Source organism: Sorex fumeus, unplaced genomic scaffold, assembly GCF_029834395.1.
Source record: "Sorex fumeus unplaced genomic scaffold, SorFum_2.1 ptg000008l, whole genome shotgun sequence".
Taxonomy (NCBI): domain Eukaryota; kingdom Metazoa; phylum Chordata; class Mammalia; order Eulipotyphla; family Soricidae; genus Sorex; species Sorex fumeus.
This window is the reverse complement of record NW_026606065.1, coordinates 82,234,478-82,254,728: the sequence shown is the minus strand read 5'-3', so window position 1 is coordinate 82,254,728 and position 20,251 is coordinate 82,234,478. Positions and strand designations below refer to the sequence as shown.

The following is a 20,251-nucleotide window of genomic DNA, read 5'->3' as shown; positions in this document are numbered from 1 at the left end:
GGACCGCCAAGCCGTGAGCACCTGTTGGTGCTGCCGACTCGCCCAAGGTACCAACAGGTCCGAGCTGCTGCGGGTCCTTTCCAAGGATGGAAAGCAGCCCGTGTCCCCTCGGGGACTCCGCGGCGGTGCACCGGGACGTGACACTCAGTCCAGAGCGAAAGCGAGGTGTGCGCGCGGAACGCGGAACGCCGGGTTCCTGGATCCCGCCGGACGCGGTTTCCTTCGCACCCTCCAAGAGCCTGCCTGGCAGTGGAGCATCTCCGCCGGGCCGGGAAGCCGTGGTGGCGGAGGGAGAGAAGCGCTGGGGCCCGCCGCCGTCCTCGACAGCCTTCATTCTAGCTGAGCCATCCCGAACTGCAGCACGGGCGTCTCGGCCTCTCCCTTCGGTAGCGGATTAGATGTCACGGCGATTCGGAGGTGAGCCCCGCGGTCGCTCGGCTCCGGCGCTAGGACCAAGAGGACCGCCCTCCGCCGCAGACCCGGCCCCCTCCCCCGCGCTCCGGTCCCCGGCCCAGTTCCCGGCGAGGCGCGCTGGGAGAAAGCTGCGGGCCCTTTCACTACTTCCGGGAGACGCGGAGGAAAGCCGGCCCGCCGGGGGTGGGGGGGTGGAGGTGGGGGGTGCCATCTCGTCTCCGATTGGCTAAAATTGCTCTCTGAACTTCGCTCCCCTAACTGGTGATTGGTTCGGACGCGCCGTCTGTCACCTCCTTCCCCGGAGGGAATCTAGGTCGCTAAGGGAAGCGTTACTCGAGGCTTGGTGGGGAAGAGGTTAGTTGGGCCCCGGGAGCCCAGTTTGTTGATGGCGATGGGCTCCGTCCCCTTGGCACGAGTTTCCGATACAACGGTCGGGGAAAGAAGCCTGCGGCGGGACGGAGGGCGGAGGACGGTGGGGGCTGTAGGGTTGGGAGGTGGCAGAAGGCGGAGGTTCGGAAGTTAAAGCTTGGAGCCAGCGAAGTCCGGCCCGGTGCAGAAGGGAAGCGGGCAGCAAGGCCGGCCCTCGCGGGGCGTGCTGCAGTGCCCGCGGCCGTGTCGCGGGGAAAGGCCTAGCTGGTGCCGTGCGGGGGAAGGGGCCTGACGGGGGACGATCGCGACCGAGTGGTTGGCGATCCGGTAGTCTGGGCGGATCCCCCGGAGATTTCCCCGGGGGCTTGGCGGCTGCCCGCCCCTAGCTTCCGAGGAGCTGTTCCCTAGAGCATTGATTTCTTCTTTCTGTTGCTTCAGATGGGCAGCGCTCAGAGGCACAAAGAGTGGGAAGATGGACACCATCGCACATGTTAGAAGCAAGTTGAAAGGACAGTAAGGTATTCTGCTTGACTTCATTGCGCTTAGCCGTGCCAGCAAAATGGACTTTTCGAGAGGATGCTCTGGAAAGCCGGTTGATTTGGTAGAGGGTTATTTTCTTTCTTTCTTTTTTTTCTTTTCCGGTTAAGTGTTTACCAAAAAGCCGTTCACTGCTGGTTCCTTCAGATGGACGCTTTCTGCTCGAGATGGCCTCATTACAACTTCTGAGGGTGGAAAGGAACCCGAGTTTAGTCATGCTAATTCACACTTGATTTGGATATAGTACTGTCAGGTCTGTTCTTTTCAAAATGACATCATCATCACTCCAAAAGCCCGTGATTATTTTCATTTAGTGTTAGAATCAGCATGAAATCTAGAGAGGTGCTTGCTCCTCCAGTAAGTGATACTCTTAGGTTAGTAACTTTGTATTTGTTTACCAAACACTGAGTTGCAACAATTAATTGCCTCACTGGTAACTTAGCCATTTGCTTAGGTTACCCGGTTAGCCTCTATTAAGTGCTTTCAAATGCTTTAGTGACATGCCAGAAATTGTCCAGGGATTATTTATTTCATCCACGGAACACTCACATTAGCTCTTAAAGATGGAGCTGGTCTTACTCTGGAAAATTCTGGACTAGGGTTAGGAGTGAGACTTAGTTGTCTTCAGTTTTCAAAAGTTCAGATGAACTTCCTGTGCACTTCTGGTTGAGAATCATTGCTTTAGTAAGACCATGTGTTCTAAAGTTATTCTAAAATAATAATTTTTAAAATGAAGCACCGCATCCAGATTCAATTGCCAGCACCATATCACTTAATCACTTAACTTCCCATTAGTCGTCGATTTGCTCACGCGGGTGCCAGTAACGTCTCCATTTGTCCCTGTCACGTGCTAGTGTAGCCCAATGGCATCTGTTCGCTCTGGGAACATGAAGAGCCTCAAACCGATCGTTCATGATCTTGATGAAGAAGTCTGACCATCTGGTAGGTGGGCAGCCACACGGTCTTTTGACAACCCCCTGGAATCCAGTCGGTACCAGCACCATATATGAGCCCCCAAATCCTGCAAAGAGTGATTCCTGAGCACAGACTCAGGAGTGACCCAAACCAGCTCCCCTTCCACTTCCCCTACTCACCAATTTTAAGAAGTACTGTGAGGTAGTTATTTACTTTGGTTTAGTTTAGAAATAAACTGAAGAGACATAGTATAGTTGGTAGGGTTCTTGCCTGCTGTGGCAGACTTGGATTTGATTCCCAGAATCCCGTATGGTCTCCTGAGACTGCTAGGTGTGACCCCTGAGCACCTCTGGCAAACAAAAGGTAAACTGAGCATTTAAATCTAAACCAGAAAATTGTGTTTGTTCGGTAAGGGTAGGAAGTTTCACAGGCATCTGAACCTCTGGATTAACCATTATTCCAGATTTAGAGATGTGGTTTGATAAGAGGAGGCACAAAGTGGTCTGATGTGCTGAGCAGTCAACAGAGCCAGGTATGCAATGTCAGCTGTTGGGTTTGGGATGTTCTTGTTAGACTTTAAGCAGAGAACTCAAGGGCCTGCTCAATTAATTTACTAGGTTTAATTATTTTTACCTCAGTAAAGTGAAGTGGGGGTGAGGTGATAATGTAACAATCTTATTTTGGTAGGGATACTCTTGTTGGAAATAAATGTGATAACTCCCAGTATTCCTTTATTTATTAAATGAAGAAATAGGAATCATTTGTTAATATGAAGCACCGTGAAATCACCTGTCTGAATTTCATGCATGTTGAACATTTAAATGATAAAGGATTTTTAGAGTGCTGATGATTTTCAAAAGAAAAGATCTGCTAGTCCTATCCAAAGCAAATGTAAATATGAAGTATCTAGAATGAAACTTTTATAGTGAGGTAATTAATGGTAAAACAATTTCTAGTGTGACTTTGACAGTGCCATTAGGCAAAGGAGAGCAATTTTGAGATGAAAATTGAAACTAATAGATAAAAATGAAACCATATGTAGTTGTTTCATATTACTGATAGCTTGAATATCTTGAACAGAAGACCAGGAATCACAGTATGAACCAGTCTAGATCTAGATCAGATGACGGTGGTGAACAGACTTCATCTCAAGACCACAATCGCCATGAAAATGAGAGAAGATGGCAGCAAGAGCGTCTCCACAGAGAAGAAGCCTATTACCAGTTTATTAATGAGCTGAACGATGAGGATTATCGGCTAATGAGAGATCATAATCTTCTAGGCACCCCTGGTAAGAGATGGGGAAAAGAGAAGATGCCTTTATTATAAGGAGAAATTTCAAAATGAAGAATGTTTTCCCCTTCTTATTTCTTTCCCCATGGTTTAAGTATTGTTTACATGAATTAAAGACTTTTTATAGAGTGGCTTAGTGGTAAAGGGCAGACCTTGACTACATGCTATCTGGGTTTCCGCCTTGTGAGCGCCTCCCCCCCAAGAAGATCCCCCTCAAACAAAATTTTTTATCTAACAATAAGTCATTGACTTATTATCAGTGCATTTTTATAATTTATAAAGTAGGTAATTATATTGAATGTAGAGCACAGTTATACAGATATCAAACTATCAAATTAATGAGCTTCATAGCCAAATATTGATATGTGCGGTCCCATTTCTCAATATTTGTACAAATAAAGTATTACTTAAAATCTAATTCTAACTCATTTGAGGTACTATAACTTAATTGAATAAATAACTAGTTAATAGCTGAATTAGTCACTGAAAATGTTTAGTGTGCTTCATAAATTTTTAACATGTATGTTTGTCTCACTTTATTGCATACTGGTAACCCATATTATCAGCTATTGGGGTAAAATTCAAATAAATACTCAAATTTTTCCCTAGAAATACTCTCAACTTCATTTGAACTCTGACAGAAAGCCACATTTTGGGATACAGCATAATTGGATACAGCAGTGCTTTATGATATAGGCAGTACTGTTTGCCCAGTTGGGCCCTGGCACAATCTAGGGGAGATGTTAGTAGTTTCCATTGCAGTTGAGGGGCTCGGAGAAGATGTGCTTTTTCTTTGTTTGCTTAAAGAAGATAGGTTTCTGGGGAGTCTGAGTTAATTTTTTTTCCCTTAAAAAGGCGGTGAATGGCAGCCAAATAAATTTGGGGGCCTCTGTTGTAAAGGTCCTGAGAGTGAAATAATTTTTCATTGAATTGTGTATAAAGTTAATACATATGTATAAAGATTTTGGGCCACAACTCGCAATGCTTCGGGGTTACTCCTTGCTCTGTACTCAGTAGTTAACTCCTGGCTATGCTGGGGGACCATATGGGATGCCTGGGAATTGAACTTGGGTCTGCTGTGTGCAAGGCAAATGCTCTACCTGCTGTACTAACTCTGATCCCTTAAATTGTATCTTATTTTATTAGGGTGTTTTTTTGTTTGTTTGTTTTGGGATCATTCATACCTGGCGATGCTCAGGGATTACTCATGGCTCTGCACTTAGCAATTATTCCTGGCAGTGTTTGGGGGACCATATGGGACTGGAGAACTATTGCTCCAGTCCCAATATCATATTTTAATAAAATATAAATGAAACACAACCGGAAGCTTACTTGTATCAATATTTTTCACTCTATTAAAAAATGAAGAATGTTATTTAAAATGATAGAATTAAATATGATAGAATGTCTTCTACAATTTGCTACTTATTTGTCATGAGTTCTTACAAAACTTAGTGATAAAAAACAATTTCTCTTTGGCAATTTTTTGTTTTAGGAGAAATAACATCAGAAGAACTACAGCAGCGGCTAGATGGTGTCAAAGAACAGCTGGCATCTCAGCCTGACATTAGAAATGGGACAAATTCCCAAGGTACTGTGGATTCCTTTCGATAAGGAACAGGTTTGATTGGAGCAGTTGCAGACGTGTACTTCCTAGATCTTACACTGTATGTTTTCAGTCTTTTCTAGTTTTGCGATAGTCAGATGGCATTGATGCTTTGAAATGCAGAGCCGTATAGTTAGTTTAGGATAAGGGTTGAATATAAAGATGTCTAACACAGATTGTGTCAGGGTAGTTGTATATGTAAAGTGATGTAGCATTAAGGTAATTACCAGTATGATTCTTATTACCTTAGAATACATACTCCACTTCTTTTGGGGAGATGGTGCCCTCATACCCAATGGTGCTTAGGGGCTGCTTCCTCATCTTGGGTATACTCAGGGGACCATGTGGCACTGGAGATATAAACTGGGGTTTCTGCATGCAAAGCACTAAGGCCAGAGAGCCTTGCATGCTGCCAACTTTGGTTTGGATCTCTGGCACTACATATAGTCTCTTGAATATAGCCAAGTGTGACCAAAAAACTGCCCCCAAACTGTTTTTTATTTAATAAAAGTACATGCTCCAGCCCATTGGGCCATATCTCCAGCCCCACACAATACTTAAAAAAAATGGGCAGAGGGGACCAGAGTGATAGTACAGCAGGTAAGATATTTGCCTTGTATGTGGCTGACACAGGTTTTTCCCATATGGTTACCTGAGCTTGGCCAAGGATAATTCCTGAGTACAGAGTCAGGAGTAACCCCTGTGTATCACCAGATGTTTCTTGAAACCAAAATAAATAAAAACAATTTTATTGAAAATAGAGTTAGGGTGGAGGGTTTTAGGCACTTTTGGTGGTGGTGGAGTATATAGTAACTACACCTATCAGTACCTATACTTAAACTGTACTATAACCTTATTACTTAAACTATAACAACAATAAAAAGAAAAAAATAGACAAAACGTAACAAGTGAATGGAATTTAGAATAAAGCTTTATTGTCATGCTTACGAGTTCCACTTCCTTCCCACTGGTATTAATAACTTCACATATCAAGATTACTGTATTAGAATGAAGGCTATTAAAAACCCATAATGCAATGGCTCAGTAAGATTATTTCTCATGTTTACAGTTCAGGGAAGATGGGAAAACTTGAACCATGAGTCCTGCTGTTAGTTAGCCACTAGCAATTTGTTTTGTTTGGGGGCCACACACAACAGAGCTCAGGACTTATCCCTGGCTGTGTGCTCAGGGATCAGTCTTGGAATCTGGGGACCATGTGGAATGTCTGCAGCTGAATTCACGTTCAAGGCAAGCTCCTAACCACTATATATCTCTTCAGCCCCTGTCAACCCCTCCACTCACAGTTCCATAATTGCTGTCCAGTGCAGTAGCTACTGGCTACATATGATTGTTAAATACAATTAAAATCCAGTTTCTCAATTACAGTAGTAAACATTTAAACAGTATCACATGTGGCTAATGACTTCCTATTGAATAGCACATATATAGAACATCTCCATTACTGAAAATTTTAGTGGACACCGCTACTTTAGGGTACTTTATATGATCAATCTGTTATAGCCTCAGAAAAGTTCCAGGTGGTAGGAAGGAGGTCGAGGCATGAGTCTGCAATGATAGGCATTAATTCCAATTCTGTTCCAGTGACAAGAACTAGTCATGTGACTCAGTCAACTACCAGGATACTCACGTGACCATTGCAATGCATTAAAATAGAAGGATTTGGGGAGTAGAGAGATAGTACAGTGAGTGGGGAATTTGCTTTTCACGCGGCTAACCCAGGTTTGATTCCTGGCATTCCATATGGTCCCCTGTGCACTGCCAAGAGTAATCCCCGGGTGCATTTTTCAGGAATTGCCGGGTATTGCCCAAAAACAAAAACAAAAACAAAAAAAAATAGAAGGATTTTTGTTAGAGACTTTAACACACACAGTACATACTTTTTATTTTTTTAAATTTTTTAATTATTTTGCCTTTTGGGGTCACACGCAGCAATGCTCAGGGGTTACTCCTGGCTCTGCACTCAGGAATTACTCCTGGCAGTGCTTGGGGGATCATATGGGATGTTGGGTGTTAAACCTGGTTCAGCCCCATGCAAGGCAAATGCCCTACCTGCTGTACTACCTTGCTCAGCCCTGTACATTCTTTTAAAGAAGGAAGTAACATTCACTTCCTTAACGTTGATCTGCCTTTTTTCTTTTCTTTTTTTTCTTTTTTTCTTTTTGGATCACACCCAGCGTTGCTCCGGGGTTACTCCTGGTTCTGCACTCAGGAATTACTCCTGGCAGTTGCTTGGGGGACCATATGGGTTGCTGGGAATCGAACCCAGATGGGCCGCATGCAAAGGAAAACACCCGCATGCAGCTCCCTACCCGCTCCCGCTGTACTATTGCTCCAGCCCCTGATCTGCCTTTTGATAAAAATTCTTCTGAATTAAAATGGAACTTCTTTAGTATGCAATGTCTATAATTGGTATAGTTGGTAATACTGACCTCTTTAATATGTTTTATTGGGAAAGTTTTCTATAGATTGGAGAGATTAGTTAGTACAAGGGATTAAGGTGCTTTTTTCCATCCCACCAACACTGGTTTGAGTCCATGGTACCACCAATGGCCGCCTGAGCACTGCCAAGGCTCACTCCCAAGCACAGAACCAGGAACAGTCTCTGAGTACCCCTGGGTGTGATTCAGTCCCCACCTCCCCTCCCCGCCCCAAAAAAGGCAACAACAAACATTTTTCTGGCTGAGGATATGTCTAGATGACATATCATGTACTTACATGCATAAGACATAAAACCTAGTTCATTCCCCAGCATCCCCAAAATCAAGTATTTAAAATTTTTTCTATATTTGTAGTAAAATGAATGAATTTTACTGAATTCTATATTCTGTTAATTCACTAGTTAGAAAACCAGAAAAACAAAATTCTCATAGTGGCAGTTCTATAGTCAGAAGAAATTTATCTGGGACATACTAAATAATAATTGATAGTCTGATTTGTAACACTGTTGTAGAGATTGTGGATTTAAATAGTGAATGAAAGAAGGAAAATTTCTTATCTTCATGGAACTTACATTCTACATGAACAGAGACTATTTTATATGTAAAGGTTAACATTGAGTACTGCTTATATGCCAGGTATTGTATTAATCATTTTTATATGGTACATTATTTTATCCTCATGCTGACCCTTTGAGGTAATTATTTCCAGTAATGTCAGAGGGAACTTTAGTAACAGACCTGTAGTTTCCCAGTTCATATTAAGACAAGTAATGTGATTCTAATATTAATTTTAGAAATCTAGATTTTTTTCAATGTACATTTTTGGCAGTTTTTGAGAAATGGGATAAATTCTTCTTTGTTCGTGTGTTTCTGTGATACTCCAGTCCTGATTCTGTGCTCAGGGTTCATTTCTGGCAGTACTCTGTATCATTTCTGGTGCTAGGGATTGCATCTGGGTTGGCCGTATGCAAGGCAAGCACCCTACCTGCTATACTATCTCCATGGCCCCTGAGATAAAATTCTTAAAAGTTACAGGAATGTCTAGTTTGCATGACTGGGGAGATGGCTTCATGGGCTGAAGTGCTTGCTTTTCACATAGAAGTTCTGGGTTAGGTCTTGTCACTATATGGTTCCCCAAGCATTGTTGGGTGTGGTGCAAAACTAAAAACTAATTGTCTTCACCAGAAGGATTTGGTAAATACATAGTGAATTATGTTTGCCATTCTATTTTATTGATACTGCCTTGTAAGTAAAGCATTTAAATATAGTATTTTGGTAATGTTCCTCTTGCTGTTGTCTATTAAATATCTTCATTTTTCTTCATTTAAAGCATCTCTTATCTGTCATCTCTTCTTTATTTATGGTATTGTGTGTACTGTCTTTGAAGTCACTGATTCAGTTTTCTGAGGCTTTCATACAGCTTCTAAGTCCTAGTCTAGCATTCTTTAACCCCTTCATTTCAGTTTTAATGAATTCTTTGACATTTCCCCCCTCACTTTCTTTAAGTTTATCAAAAGGGTCTTCCAATGATTTTCTCAGTTTGGTGAACATCCAGAAAATTGTTACTCTGAAGTCATCCTCAGGGAGTGTCAAAAGTTCTGACTTACTTGAAGATTGGGACTCTGTCTCCATCTGGTGAAACTGTTGAATACCTCCATTTTCTTTTCTTCATTTCTATTACTTTATGGGTGCTAAAGTGGAGTTCTGATTTCCAAGTGGTCTGTCTGAGCAGTAATCCAGTGCTCCATTTCACAATGTCAGGCTAGTGCTTATGACCCTTTTGATTTCTGACAGCCCTGGCTGCCTTGTGAGGATTTCTCAGCAAGACTTATTGGAACGGAATGGGGTCCATTCCAGGACCCAGACTGGGACCAGGCCCCCAGTACATTCCTGTGAGCTCAGCTAGCAGGACAGCCAGGTACAGGGCTTTATAGGACCAGTTAATAGAGAGAGAAGCAAAGCTGGACATACCTAGGTCCTTGGATGGAAAGTATGGTGGGAGAGAAGAGGAGGCAGCAGGTAGGAGGAGGTAGGTGTGACTGCAGGTACCTGTGGTCCAAAAGGGGGTGGATTCACATCTGACTGTGATTTTCATACGTTTTTAATTAACCTATGTTCATGATACAAGAACGTGATCCGATTTAATTCTTTTGCATATGGCTAACTAATTTCCCTAAGATCATTTGTTGACAGTCCTCTAACTTTTCCATTATATGCCCTTGGCTCTTTAGTCATACATAACTACTCATTTACATGGGAATTCATCTCTAGGACTTTGATTCTCTTCCATTAATGTGTACATCTGGTTTTATTCCAGCATGTAGCTGTTGTTAGTACTGTTTCTTTTCAGTATAGTTTAAAGTGAGGAGACAAAATGCTGCATATCTTCTATTTTGCAGTCAAGATTGCTTTGCACATTTGGGTCTTTTTGGTTTTATACAAATTTTAATAAATGTTTAATAGGGCTGGAGCGATAGCACAGTGGTAGGGCGTTTGCTTTGCACGCAGACAACATGGCCGACCCGAGTTCAATTCCTCCGCCCCTCTCGGAGAGCCCGGCAAGCTACCGAGAGTGACTCGCCTGCACAGCAAAGTCTGGCAAGCTACCCATGATGTATTCAATATGCCAAACACAGTAACAATAAGTCTCACGATGGAGACGTTACTGGGCCCGCTCGAGCAAATCGATGAACAACGGGAGGACTGTGACTGTGACTGATTTTGGTATTGGGTATTTTTTGATTAGTCTTAATTTGTCAGTAATAGGCATAAATATATGAGTTGGATTTACTATGGCTTTGCATAAATGCTATTTATTTTTTATTTTTTTAAATGACGTGATGTTTTAAAAAATTTTATTTATTCTGGTGGTACTAAAAGGTTACTCTGGTGGTGCTCAGCAGACCATATGGGATGCCGAGGGTTGAACCTGGGTCATCCATGTGCAAGGAAAACGCCCTTCCACTGTACTACTTCTTCGTCCCATGCTATTTATATTTGTGTTATTATATGCTTATAATTTAGACCTTTTAGACATTTCAGAGTATTTTGAATATTTTAAATAAAAATCACTTTTTATTTAAGTGCACACATGTTCTTTTTTTTGTGTGTGTGTGCCTCAGTGGTACTCATGACGCCCGAGTGCCCTAGCAGTATGTGCATTCTCCACTGTCTGGACTCTTGTCTACCTACTATGCTGGGAATCTCCAGGGTCAGACTCAACAGTGCTCCAGGCCTCTAGGGATGAACCAGATGATGCTTAGGGGACCTTGTGGCTCCAAAGATAAATTCTAGCGACTGTATTATATCCTGGCCCTAGAAAACATGTTTTATTGTAACATACTCAAAGTTTAATATGGATATACATATTAATAATTCTGTTACCAAGAAATATTTAGTGCACACATGTTCTTATGCATAATTTAATAAAAATATTTTCTAAGAAGTGTTTTATAAACACCTAAGAATAGATTTTGGGGAACTGGTCTTACATTGCTTTGGTTTGCTCTTTAGACTCAGAAGATCCAAGAACAAGTTCAAATGAAGATTCTCTGCTAGAATGGTTGAATACTTTTCGTCGCACAGGAAATGCAACTCGAAGTGGACAAAATGGGAACCAAACTTGGAGAGCTGTGAGTCGAACAAACCCAAACAGTGGAGAATTTCGGTTTAGTCTGGAAATTCACATCAATCATGAGAATAGAGGATTTGAAATTCATGGTGAAGACTATACAGGCATTCCACTTTCAGATAGTAGCAGAGAGCATATTGCAGATAGGCAGCAGAGATCAACTAGTCCTGTGGCTAGGAGAACAAGAAGCCAGACTTCAGTGAATATCAGTGATAATAGTTCCAACATTTCAAGGACTAGGCTTGGTTCTAGGGTGCAGAATTCAGTAGAAGGATCTTTATCAGCACTGGGAAGATTAAGAAATGGAATTGGGGCGACAGTTGGCATTCCTGGAACTAGTGCTCCACGCACTAATTTCAGTAACCACACGAACCAGTCAGGTGGTAGTGAACTCAGGCAAAGGGAGGGGCAGAGATTTGGAGCAGCACATGTTTGGGAAAATGGGGCTAGAAGTAATGTTACAGTGAGGAATACAAACCAAAGATTAGAGCCAATAAGATTACGGTCTACTTTCAGTAGTCGAAGCCGCTCACCTATTCAGAGACAAAGTGGCACTGTTTATCATAATTCACAAAGGGAAAGTAGACCTTTGCAGCAAACTATGAGAAGGTCTGTTAGAAGGAGAGGGATAACTCGTGTCTTTTTAGAGCGAGGTAGAGAACGCAGAGGTACTACCTATACTCCATTCTCTAACTCAAGACTTGTGTCAAGAATAACAGTTGAAGAAGGAGAAGAACCCAGCAGATCTTCAACTGCTGTACGACGTCATCCAACAATCACACTGGATCTGCAAGTTAGAAGGATTCGTCCTGGAGAAAATAGAGATCGGGATAGTATTGCAAATAGAACTCGATCTAGGGTAGGGCTAGCAGAAAATACAGTCACTATTGAAAGCAATAATGGAGGCTTTCGTCGAACTATTTCTCGTTTAGAGCAGTCAGGTATTCGAACCTATGTTAGTACCATAACGGTTCCTCTTCGTAGGATTTCTGAGAATGAGCTGGTCGAACCATCATCAGTGGCCCTTCAGTCAATTTTAAGGCAGATCATGACTGGATTTGGAGAACTGAGTTCTCTAATGGAGGCTGAATCTGAGTCAGAGATACAGAGAAATGGTCAGCATTTACCAGATGTGCACTCAGAACTGGGTAACTTAGGTCCAGTTCATATTGAAGATTCCTCACAGGACATGCAAACCCAAGAAGATAGCACTGAAATGCCTGGTGCAAATGAGACCACCCGCCCTCGTACCCGAAATAGAGATAGTAGAGGTGGTAGGCAGCAGCGAAATTCAAATAACTTAGTTGAAACTGGAACACTACCTATTCTTCGCCTTGCACACTTCTTTCTACTGAATGAAGGTGATGATGATGATCGTATACGTGGTTTAACCAAAGAGCAGATTGACAATCTTTCCACACGGAACTATGAGCATAATAGTATGGATGGTGAACTAGGTAAAATCTGTAGTGTTTGCATTAGTGACTATGTAACTGGAAACAAGCTCAGGCAATTACCTTGCATGCATGAATTTCATATTCATTGTATTGACCGATGGCTCTCAGAGAATTGCACTTGTCCCATCTGTCGGCAGCCTGTTTTAGGGTCCAGTCTAGCAAACAGTGGGTAAAGAAAGTAATAGAGCTATTGAAATACTGCATTTTAGTAGAGCTGAATATTCAAGAGTCTTCTGTTGAGTTATTTGTGATGAGCTAACCAGGATGAAAAATAACAGATTATTATAGTTTGAACTATTTTTTGTGTGCTTTTTTAACTTGTTAAAAAGAGAAAATTTATACAAAACTTAAAACTCAAAGTTAAATTATCCAAAAGTACAGAATAGTTAATATTGCTAGAACCAAATAATCTTTAAAATGTTTTTATTTTGGTAATTTTGTCATGCTAAGCACTTTTGTACCTGCACAGTTCAGTAGGTTAAGAAAAATCAGTCTTCTTTTTCTTAATAGTTAAGCAGACTTGACTTTCAGGTTCTATAGGTGTAATACAATAGACGTTGGTGTCTATAAATAAGTCTTTCATTAACTTTTTTTTCTAAGGGCAGTTTGTTTTCACGAAAGAATGTTTGGCTGAATGTTTACTAAATGTATTTATATTACTTGAAATGTTAAATTCAATATGCAACGTACCATATGTATATGTGTGTATATATAGACATATAATTTTAAGGTTAAGATACTCGATCTAAAAACTGCCATTTTGGTTCTTATTTAAGCTTTTGGACTATTTCTGCATATGGCACAAGATTTAATATTTACAAGATCATCTCTGGGAGGAAGTGGATTAAGACATTTAAAAGTAGAGAATTTACTGAAGCGTCTCTGACAATCTGACTTCTTAGCAAGCAATATATAATATTGAACAAATATAATACTGAACAAATAATTCATTTTTCAGAAATGAAACATCGATATTTTAGAACATATAGGTTATTAATAACTTGAGTTTAGCCTTTTTGTGACTCTTTTAAAAGTGCAAACAATTCTTTGGATCCTATTAAAGTATGTGATATGCATGGTTTCTCAAATTTAGTTTAAAATCTAAAAGTCTATAAGGAATCAAATGTTAGATAACATGTTAAGTTCACTTGGAGGCAAAACAACTCCAGTAATACAGAACAAAAAACCTTAAGAGAATGTAGAATTTATATAAACAAAAGTATGCATTGAAGATATATTTCTACCAATAAATATTAAAACAAGGCTGTGTGTGAACTATTATTTTCTAATAGTCAACTGTGGTTTATTTGCTCAAAAAATACCTTGTACCAACTGACTGCCTGGCAGTTTAACAGGTGTTGAGTATTGAGCAGAGGACAAATTTCCTATCTTTGTAGGAAAGACATACTTGCTATTGGTGGATAAAATGAGATAATCTTCTGACTTGCTTTTCTTTTGGAAGTCTAGGGGTGGTGGGATCTCCCAGGTAATACTCAGGAGATAGCAGACTCTCCTGGTGATACTGAACCAACTATGCTGGGGCAATTCAGTGCTCTGTTCAGACCCAAGCACTACCATCTCCAGCCCTGATAGGCCTGCTTTCTTTATAAGTATTATTTTCCTGTGTTGATACTGTTTGGCACAATCAAAAAACAGATAACATCAGGTCAAATTCTGTTATATTTAGGTATCTGAAGATTTAACTTTCTGTTTGATTAGTTATTATATTCAGTTCATTAGGTAAGATGCATTATAGGAAATATTAAAGAGTGAATTTAATAACCTTGGTTGAAAAGTTAGCTATGGCCATTCCTGGAGTTAACTGCATACGTAGGTCAATCATGAAATACAGGATTGAAAAGTTTGAAGACTTTGATGAACTACTATTTTTTTTTTTTGTTTTCGCCACTCTATTTTTTTAAATTAATTTTATTGAATCCCCATGAGATAGTTACGAGATAGTTACAAGCTTTCATGTTTGGGTTACAATCACACAATGATCAAACACCCATCCCTCCACCAGTGTACTTTCCCCACGACCAGTATCCCCGGTATAACCCCCCTTTCCCACCCTCCCTCTGCCTCCATGGCAGATATGATTCCCCATAATCTCTCTCTACTTTTGGGCATTATGGTTTGCAATACAGACCCTAAGAGGTTGCCACTCTATTTAAACACCATAGTTTACAAAGTTCATAATGATTTGTTACAGGCATCCAATATTCAACACCAATCCCACCACTACTGCCACCTTCCCTCCACCATTGCCTCTATTTTCCCAATCACCCCTCAAGTCTGCCCCTCCCCCCCCAGCAGGCCCACAAGAAAATGTGAAAGTGTTGTATCTTATCATGGCAACATTTAGTCCTTGTCTGAGGGTTTACTAAGCTGTTGTTGCAAGTTAAGCCTTTTGTTTGAATGTTTTTGTTAGTTGCAATGAGTTGGCTTCTACATTACAGTTCCTATCCAAACTGGTGTGCTCCTGTGTATGTTAATATTGTAGAGTTTGGAGATGTTGCTCCAGAAAATCCAAAATATTTAAGTGGGCAATCTGGCTAGAGACATGGCTGCAGCTATTAGGATGTGGGTGACTACCTGGGCTTTGGTAGGGAGGGAAATTGGCTCCTCCTTTCCTCTGCCCTCATTTCCCAAGATTATCCTGGAGGTCTCAGCTAGGACTGGGTATCTGAGAAACTTTTGTGAGTAGTTGATCTCTTTTGAGATTTATGAGCCTCTGAAGCAGAGCCAATAGATGAATTTATATGGTAGCACCATGGGATGTGTGTGTGGCTTCAGGTGCTTCTGGGAAGTACAGGGAAGTGGGAGATTGCCCATCCTGACTCTGAGAAGGTCTGGAGATTTCAGCAAAAAACAAAAAAACCAGTGCACCTGAGAATTTCCACAAGTTAGCAACTCTTTGGAGCACGGTCATGAGGTGGTAGAGACCAGCTAGAGGCATGGCAGCAGCTGTTGGGGTGTGAGTGCAGCTGCCAGGGCTTTGGTAGGGCATGAAATTGGCTTGTCCTCCTCCTGAGAATGCCCTGGAAGTCTCAGCCTAAACTGGGTATTAGAAATTTTTGTGGCAAATTGTTATCTTTTGAGATTTATTTATGAGTCTCTGAAACAGGGTCTGTATGTAAACAAGGTTGACGTGGTGGTAGCAGTGGATCGAGGTCACAAACTACTTTTTTGCATTTTTTTATTGCATCACCGTGAGATATAGTTATAAAACCTTCATGTTTGAATTTCAGTCATACAATGATTGAACACTCATCCCTCCACCAGTGCACATTCTCCACCACCAATGTCCTCAGTATAGCCCCCTTTCCAACCCTTCCCCCACCTCTATGGCAGACAATTTCCCCCATATTACTCCACAAACTACTATTTATCTTACAAACTTTAGATTTTTGTCTGTTTAAGGACGATAGGTAAAATACAGCGTTCAAAACAAAGGGAAGCAAAACAAAACAAAACAAAAAACCCCAAAACAAAGGAACTGTTGTGAGCGGTTATGTAACATAGTTATCTAACTTAGGTTCATGACAGTGAAACAGGAGAGAAAGAAGAGGGTATAAAAATGTTGGAGGTGGAAGAAAAATGTGAAGTTTCTAGTTCAATATGAAGAGGTAGGAGAGACATCCATTCACAAATGACAAAATGAGAGCCTATTTCAAGTTAAAAACAGCCTATTCAAAGTGCCAATTTAGACATCACTAGTACCTTGTTTTATGTATCTTAGACACCCATTTCAATGTTACTGTTTGTTCCTAGTATGACGAGACTAAATTTAGTATTTTAGTTCTCATGGTATATTTCTCAAAGTCTTACATCTGGTAGGAAAATAAAGGGAACAAAGGTTGGGGGAAATTTAAATGAAACAGGAATAAAGAGAAAGGAAGAAAGTTTTAAAGTAGGGATTAAGTAAAATAAGCTGGCCAGGATATAGTACAGTGGTTAACACTACACACATTTGACCAGGGTTTGATCTCTGGCACCACATGGTCCCTTGTGGGTGGCCTGAGTAATTTTCAGCCCTGAAGGACCCTAGTAGCACATCCAGTAGCACATCTCCCTCCAGCCCTTGTACTGCATCACTTCTTGCCCAAGAATCACAAGTGGAGGCCATAGGCCTCCTAAGCACAGCTTGGGATGCCCCTCTCCCAACCTCACCCAAAAGTGTGAAGGTAAAAGCAAATTGTCCTGATTTTTTCCTAGTCTTGTAAGATATGTGCTAGAGAGCTAGTATGTGGATTAAGTCTTTTGCCTCATATGCAGCTGACGCTGGTACTGTTTCCAGCATTACATATGATTCTCTAAACTTCAGGAGTGATCCCTGAGCGTACAGTCAGGGGTAGCTCCCTGCCAGGGATCCCCTCCCTCTCCCCCACTCCATTCCCCATTCCCCCCACCCCTCAAAAAACCCCAAAATCTTACAAGACTAAAGTTATGCATTCCCCTACTCAGCACCATGGTACCTGGATTCAAAATCAGGACTTCAGGACTTCATGACCTGCATTTGAAGAGCTCTCAGGTAGGCATTTGAAATAATATTAAGTTGTATACTATATAGAAAATTTCCTGAAAGCACCAAGAAAACTTAATTTTATAATTGACATCCTAATTGGGAACAAAGAAGTATTTTCTTAAATCTTTTCATTCATTTTCCAGTACACAAGGCTGGTAACAAATTCAAAGGCTCATTATCTATAACTTTCATTTAGCAGTAATCTGTACCCTTTGTGTGGCTCAACATAGAAAGGAACAAAGGGTTTAAAATTCATTTGATTTTTTTTTTTTTTTTTGCTTTTTGGGCCACACCCAGCAATGCTCAGGGGTTAATCCTAGCTCTGTGCTCAGGAATTACTCCTGGTGGTGCTTGGGGATCATATGGGATGCCGGGGATTGAACTCAGGTCGGCCACGTGCAAGGCAAATGCCCTACCCGCTGTACTATAACTCCGGCCCCTAAAATTCATTTGAATATGTTCCACGTCATGTAATACGTGTAATACAAGTTTTTCTTGATGATGTGACTGCCTTGCAAAAATCTGTTTCTAAACTGTTTCCTGCTGCTGCCTATCTTTTGACTCTGCTTTTTTATAAACCTTTTACACTGATTCCCAAGTTTCTTGTTATAGCCTATATAGGATTATATTTTATTTACTTTTATTAATTATGCTATCAGTATTTAACATGAGTTAATAACCCTCCCAGGTGTTAATCTACCTGTCATGGTTCAGTGGTAGTTTAGACGTTCAGTCATAGGACCATCTTCATCCATGTTCTTTGTGCTCTTCCTACTATACTGTATTCCGAAGAAACAAATCGTCTAGTATTGGAAATTTTAGGGCATTGTAGGAAGGTTTTTTCTAAAGACACATTTCTAATTTTGTGATTTTGTTATATCATGTCCCTATTCCTAAAAGACAGGAAAAGCTGTATTATAAGGATGAGCCCAGGAAAGAAATAAAAGAGATATTTAAAGATGTATTAAAGACCAGAGTTAATGAGTCTGAGCCATTTTCATGAATCTTCCAGACAAGAATTTATAATGAACATCTAATCTTCCTGCATTGCTCTATTTGAATAATATGTGACCAGAAGAAATTATGTAGAAATAGTACTCGAAGTGATGAAGGTAGTTATTACTCTATGTGGCTGCAGTCTCCTTTTGGAAGTTCACTATCAATCTTGAGTAACAGTGGAAATCAGAGAGCTGAAATATCTGTCAACACAGTGGATATGATTTTCCAGGAAGTCATCACTGAGAAGACCACATGTTCCGAATTTCAAAGGATGTAGTTGTAAATGTTAGTGGTGATTATTTTCTCAATCTTTAGAGACAGATTGTGAGTTTTTGTCAGTGATTTTGTGTATCCCAAATATATTTTTTCTTGTGGTAATTTGGGATCCAGAATTACATTCAACATTTTTTGTTGGGGATATAATTTATTTTTAAAAAATTTTTATTGTCAGCCAGAATCTGGAAAAAACCTGAGTGCCCAAGAACAGATGACTGGTTAAAGAAACTTTGGTACATTTACACAATGGAGTACTATGTAGCTGTTAGAAAAGATGAAGTCATTAAATTTACATACAAGTGGTAAAGGTAAGGTAAAGGTAAAGGCCCTCCCGTTGATCGTCGATTTGCTCAAGCGGGCCCAGTAACATCTCCATTGGAGACTTTGTTGTTACTGTGTCTGGCATATCGAATACTCTCGGTAGCTTGCCGGGTTCTCCGAGAGGGGCGGATACAAGTGGTACTACATGGAAAGTATCATGTTAAGCGAAGTGAGTCAGAAAGAGAGGGATAGACATAGAAAGATTACATTCATCTGGGGAACATAAAGTAAGAAAATAGGAGACTAACATCCAAGAGTGGCCAAGATTAGTACCAGGAATTTTGCTCCATGGCTTAGAGGCCAGCCACATATGCTAGGGGAAAAGGGAGCTCAGATAGAGAAGGGAGCACTAAATAAAGGGTATTGGGAGGATCCTCCCAGAATGGGAGAAGCATGCTGAAAGTAGACTATAGACCAAACATGATTGCCACTCAGTGCCTCTCTTGCAAACCACAGGACCCAAAAGGAGAGAGAGAACAAAAGGGAATGCCCTGCCACAGAGGCAGGGTAGGATGGGGGGGATGGGGGGTGGGAGGGATACTGGGATCCGTGGTGGTGGGAAATGGGCATTGGTGGAGGGATGGGTATTTGATCATTGTATAATTGAAACCCAAGCACAAAAATGTATAAGTCTACAACTGTACCTCATGGTGTTTCACTAATAAAAAAAATTTTTTTTATTGTCACACCATGAGTTACCAAATTGTTCATAATACAGTTGTTTCAGGCATTAATACCAACACCACAGTGTGCCCTTCCCTCCATCTATGTCCCCAGTATCCCACCCATCCCCAGCCTGCCCTCTTGCAGGCTAAATAAAATTTGCTTCATTTGTTAAAACACAAATGCAAATGGAATTGTCAAATCTTAGGTCAATAAGAGTCAATTTCTGATAATTTTTTATCTTACAATGATGTTACTAATGAGTCTCTGGAGCAGGGCCAGTAGATGAATTTACATGGTAGCAATCATGGGATGTGTGTGTGGCTGCAGGTGCTTCTGGGAAGTATAGGGAAGTGGGAGGTTGCCCACCGCAACTTTGAGAAAGTCTGGGGATTTCAGCAAAAAACAAAAAACCCAGTGCACCTGAAATTTTCCACAAGTTAGCAACTCTGTGGAGCATGGTCATGAGGTGGTAGAGTCCAGCTGGTAATATCCTACCATCTATACTATCTCTCCAGTCCTTGGTATCTGTATTTCTTAGCGGCTCCCTGGTGATTCCAATGCTACATCTCTCTCTGGCTTTCATGTTGGGAAGCAAGACTCCAAGAGTTAATTCTATTCCTTCTTAGAGACATGCTATCTTATTAGTTAATAACAACCAGTTTAACTATCTCCCCTATTCAATGCAGAGCACTTTGATGAAGGGCCTGTGCTTTTTATTGCTTTGTGGTCACAGTGCCTAATGTTTGTTTTGGTTTGGGAACCACACCTGCCAACGCTCAG

General features: G+C 40.9%; 1 protein-coding gene across 3 annotated transcripts; it reads left to right on the top strand.

Moving 5' to 3' along the window:
* The first annotated feature begins 708 nt into the window (after positions 1–708).
* Positions 709–13,943, top strand: RNF6 (ring finger protein 6). 3 transcript variants are annotated; one of them, XM_056109893.1, is made up of 5 exons: positions 709–768; positions 1,222–1,301; positions 3,316–3,526; positions 5,024–5,119; positions 11,107–13,943. In XM_056109893.1, exons 3-5 carry the CDS (start codon positions 3,334–3,336, stop codon positions 12,852–12,854), a joined length of 2,037 nt encoding a protein of 678 aa, XP_055965868.1. In that variant the 5' UTR covers positions 709–768; positions 1,222–1,301; positions 3,316–3,333; the 3' UTR covers positions 12,855–13,943. The 3 variants fall into 3 exon arrangements, with proteins under 3 accessions (XP_055965868.1, XP_055965870.1, XP_055965869.1); XM_056109895.1 differs by having other exon boundaries at positions 722–768; positions 3,319–3,526; XM_056109894.1 differs by lacking the exon at positions 709–768 and adding an exon at positions 942–964.
* Positions 13,944–20,251: the final 6,308 nt, after the last annotated feature.

Coding starts and splice junctions, on each gene's coding strand:
- RNF6 (XM_056109893.1), top strand. CDS start 3,334: ATGAACCAGTCTAGATCTAGATCAGATGACGGTGGTGAACAGACTTCA. Junction 3,527..5,023: donor TAATCTTCTAGGCACCCCTG/GTAAGAGATGGG, acceptor TTTTTGTTTTAG/GAGAAATAACATCAGAAGAA. Junction 5,120..11,106: donor AAATGGGACAAATTCCCAAG/GTACTGTGGATT, acceptor TTTGCTCTTTAG/ACTCAGAAGATCCAAGAACA.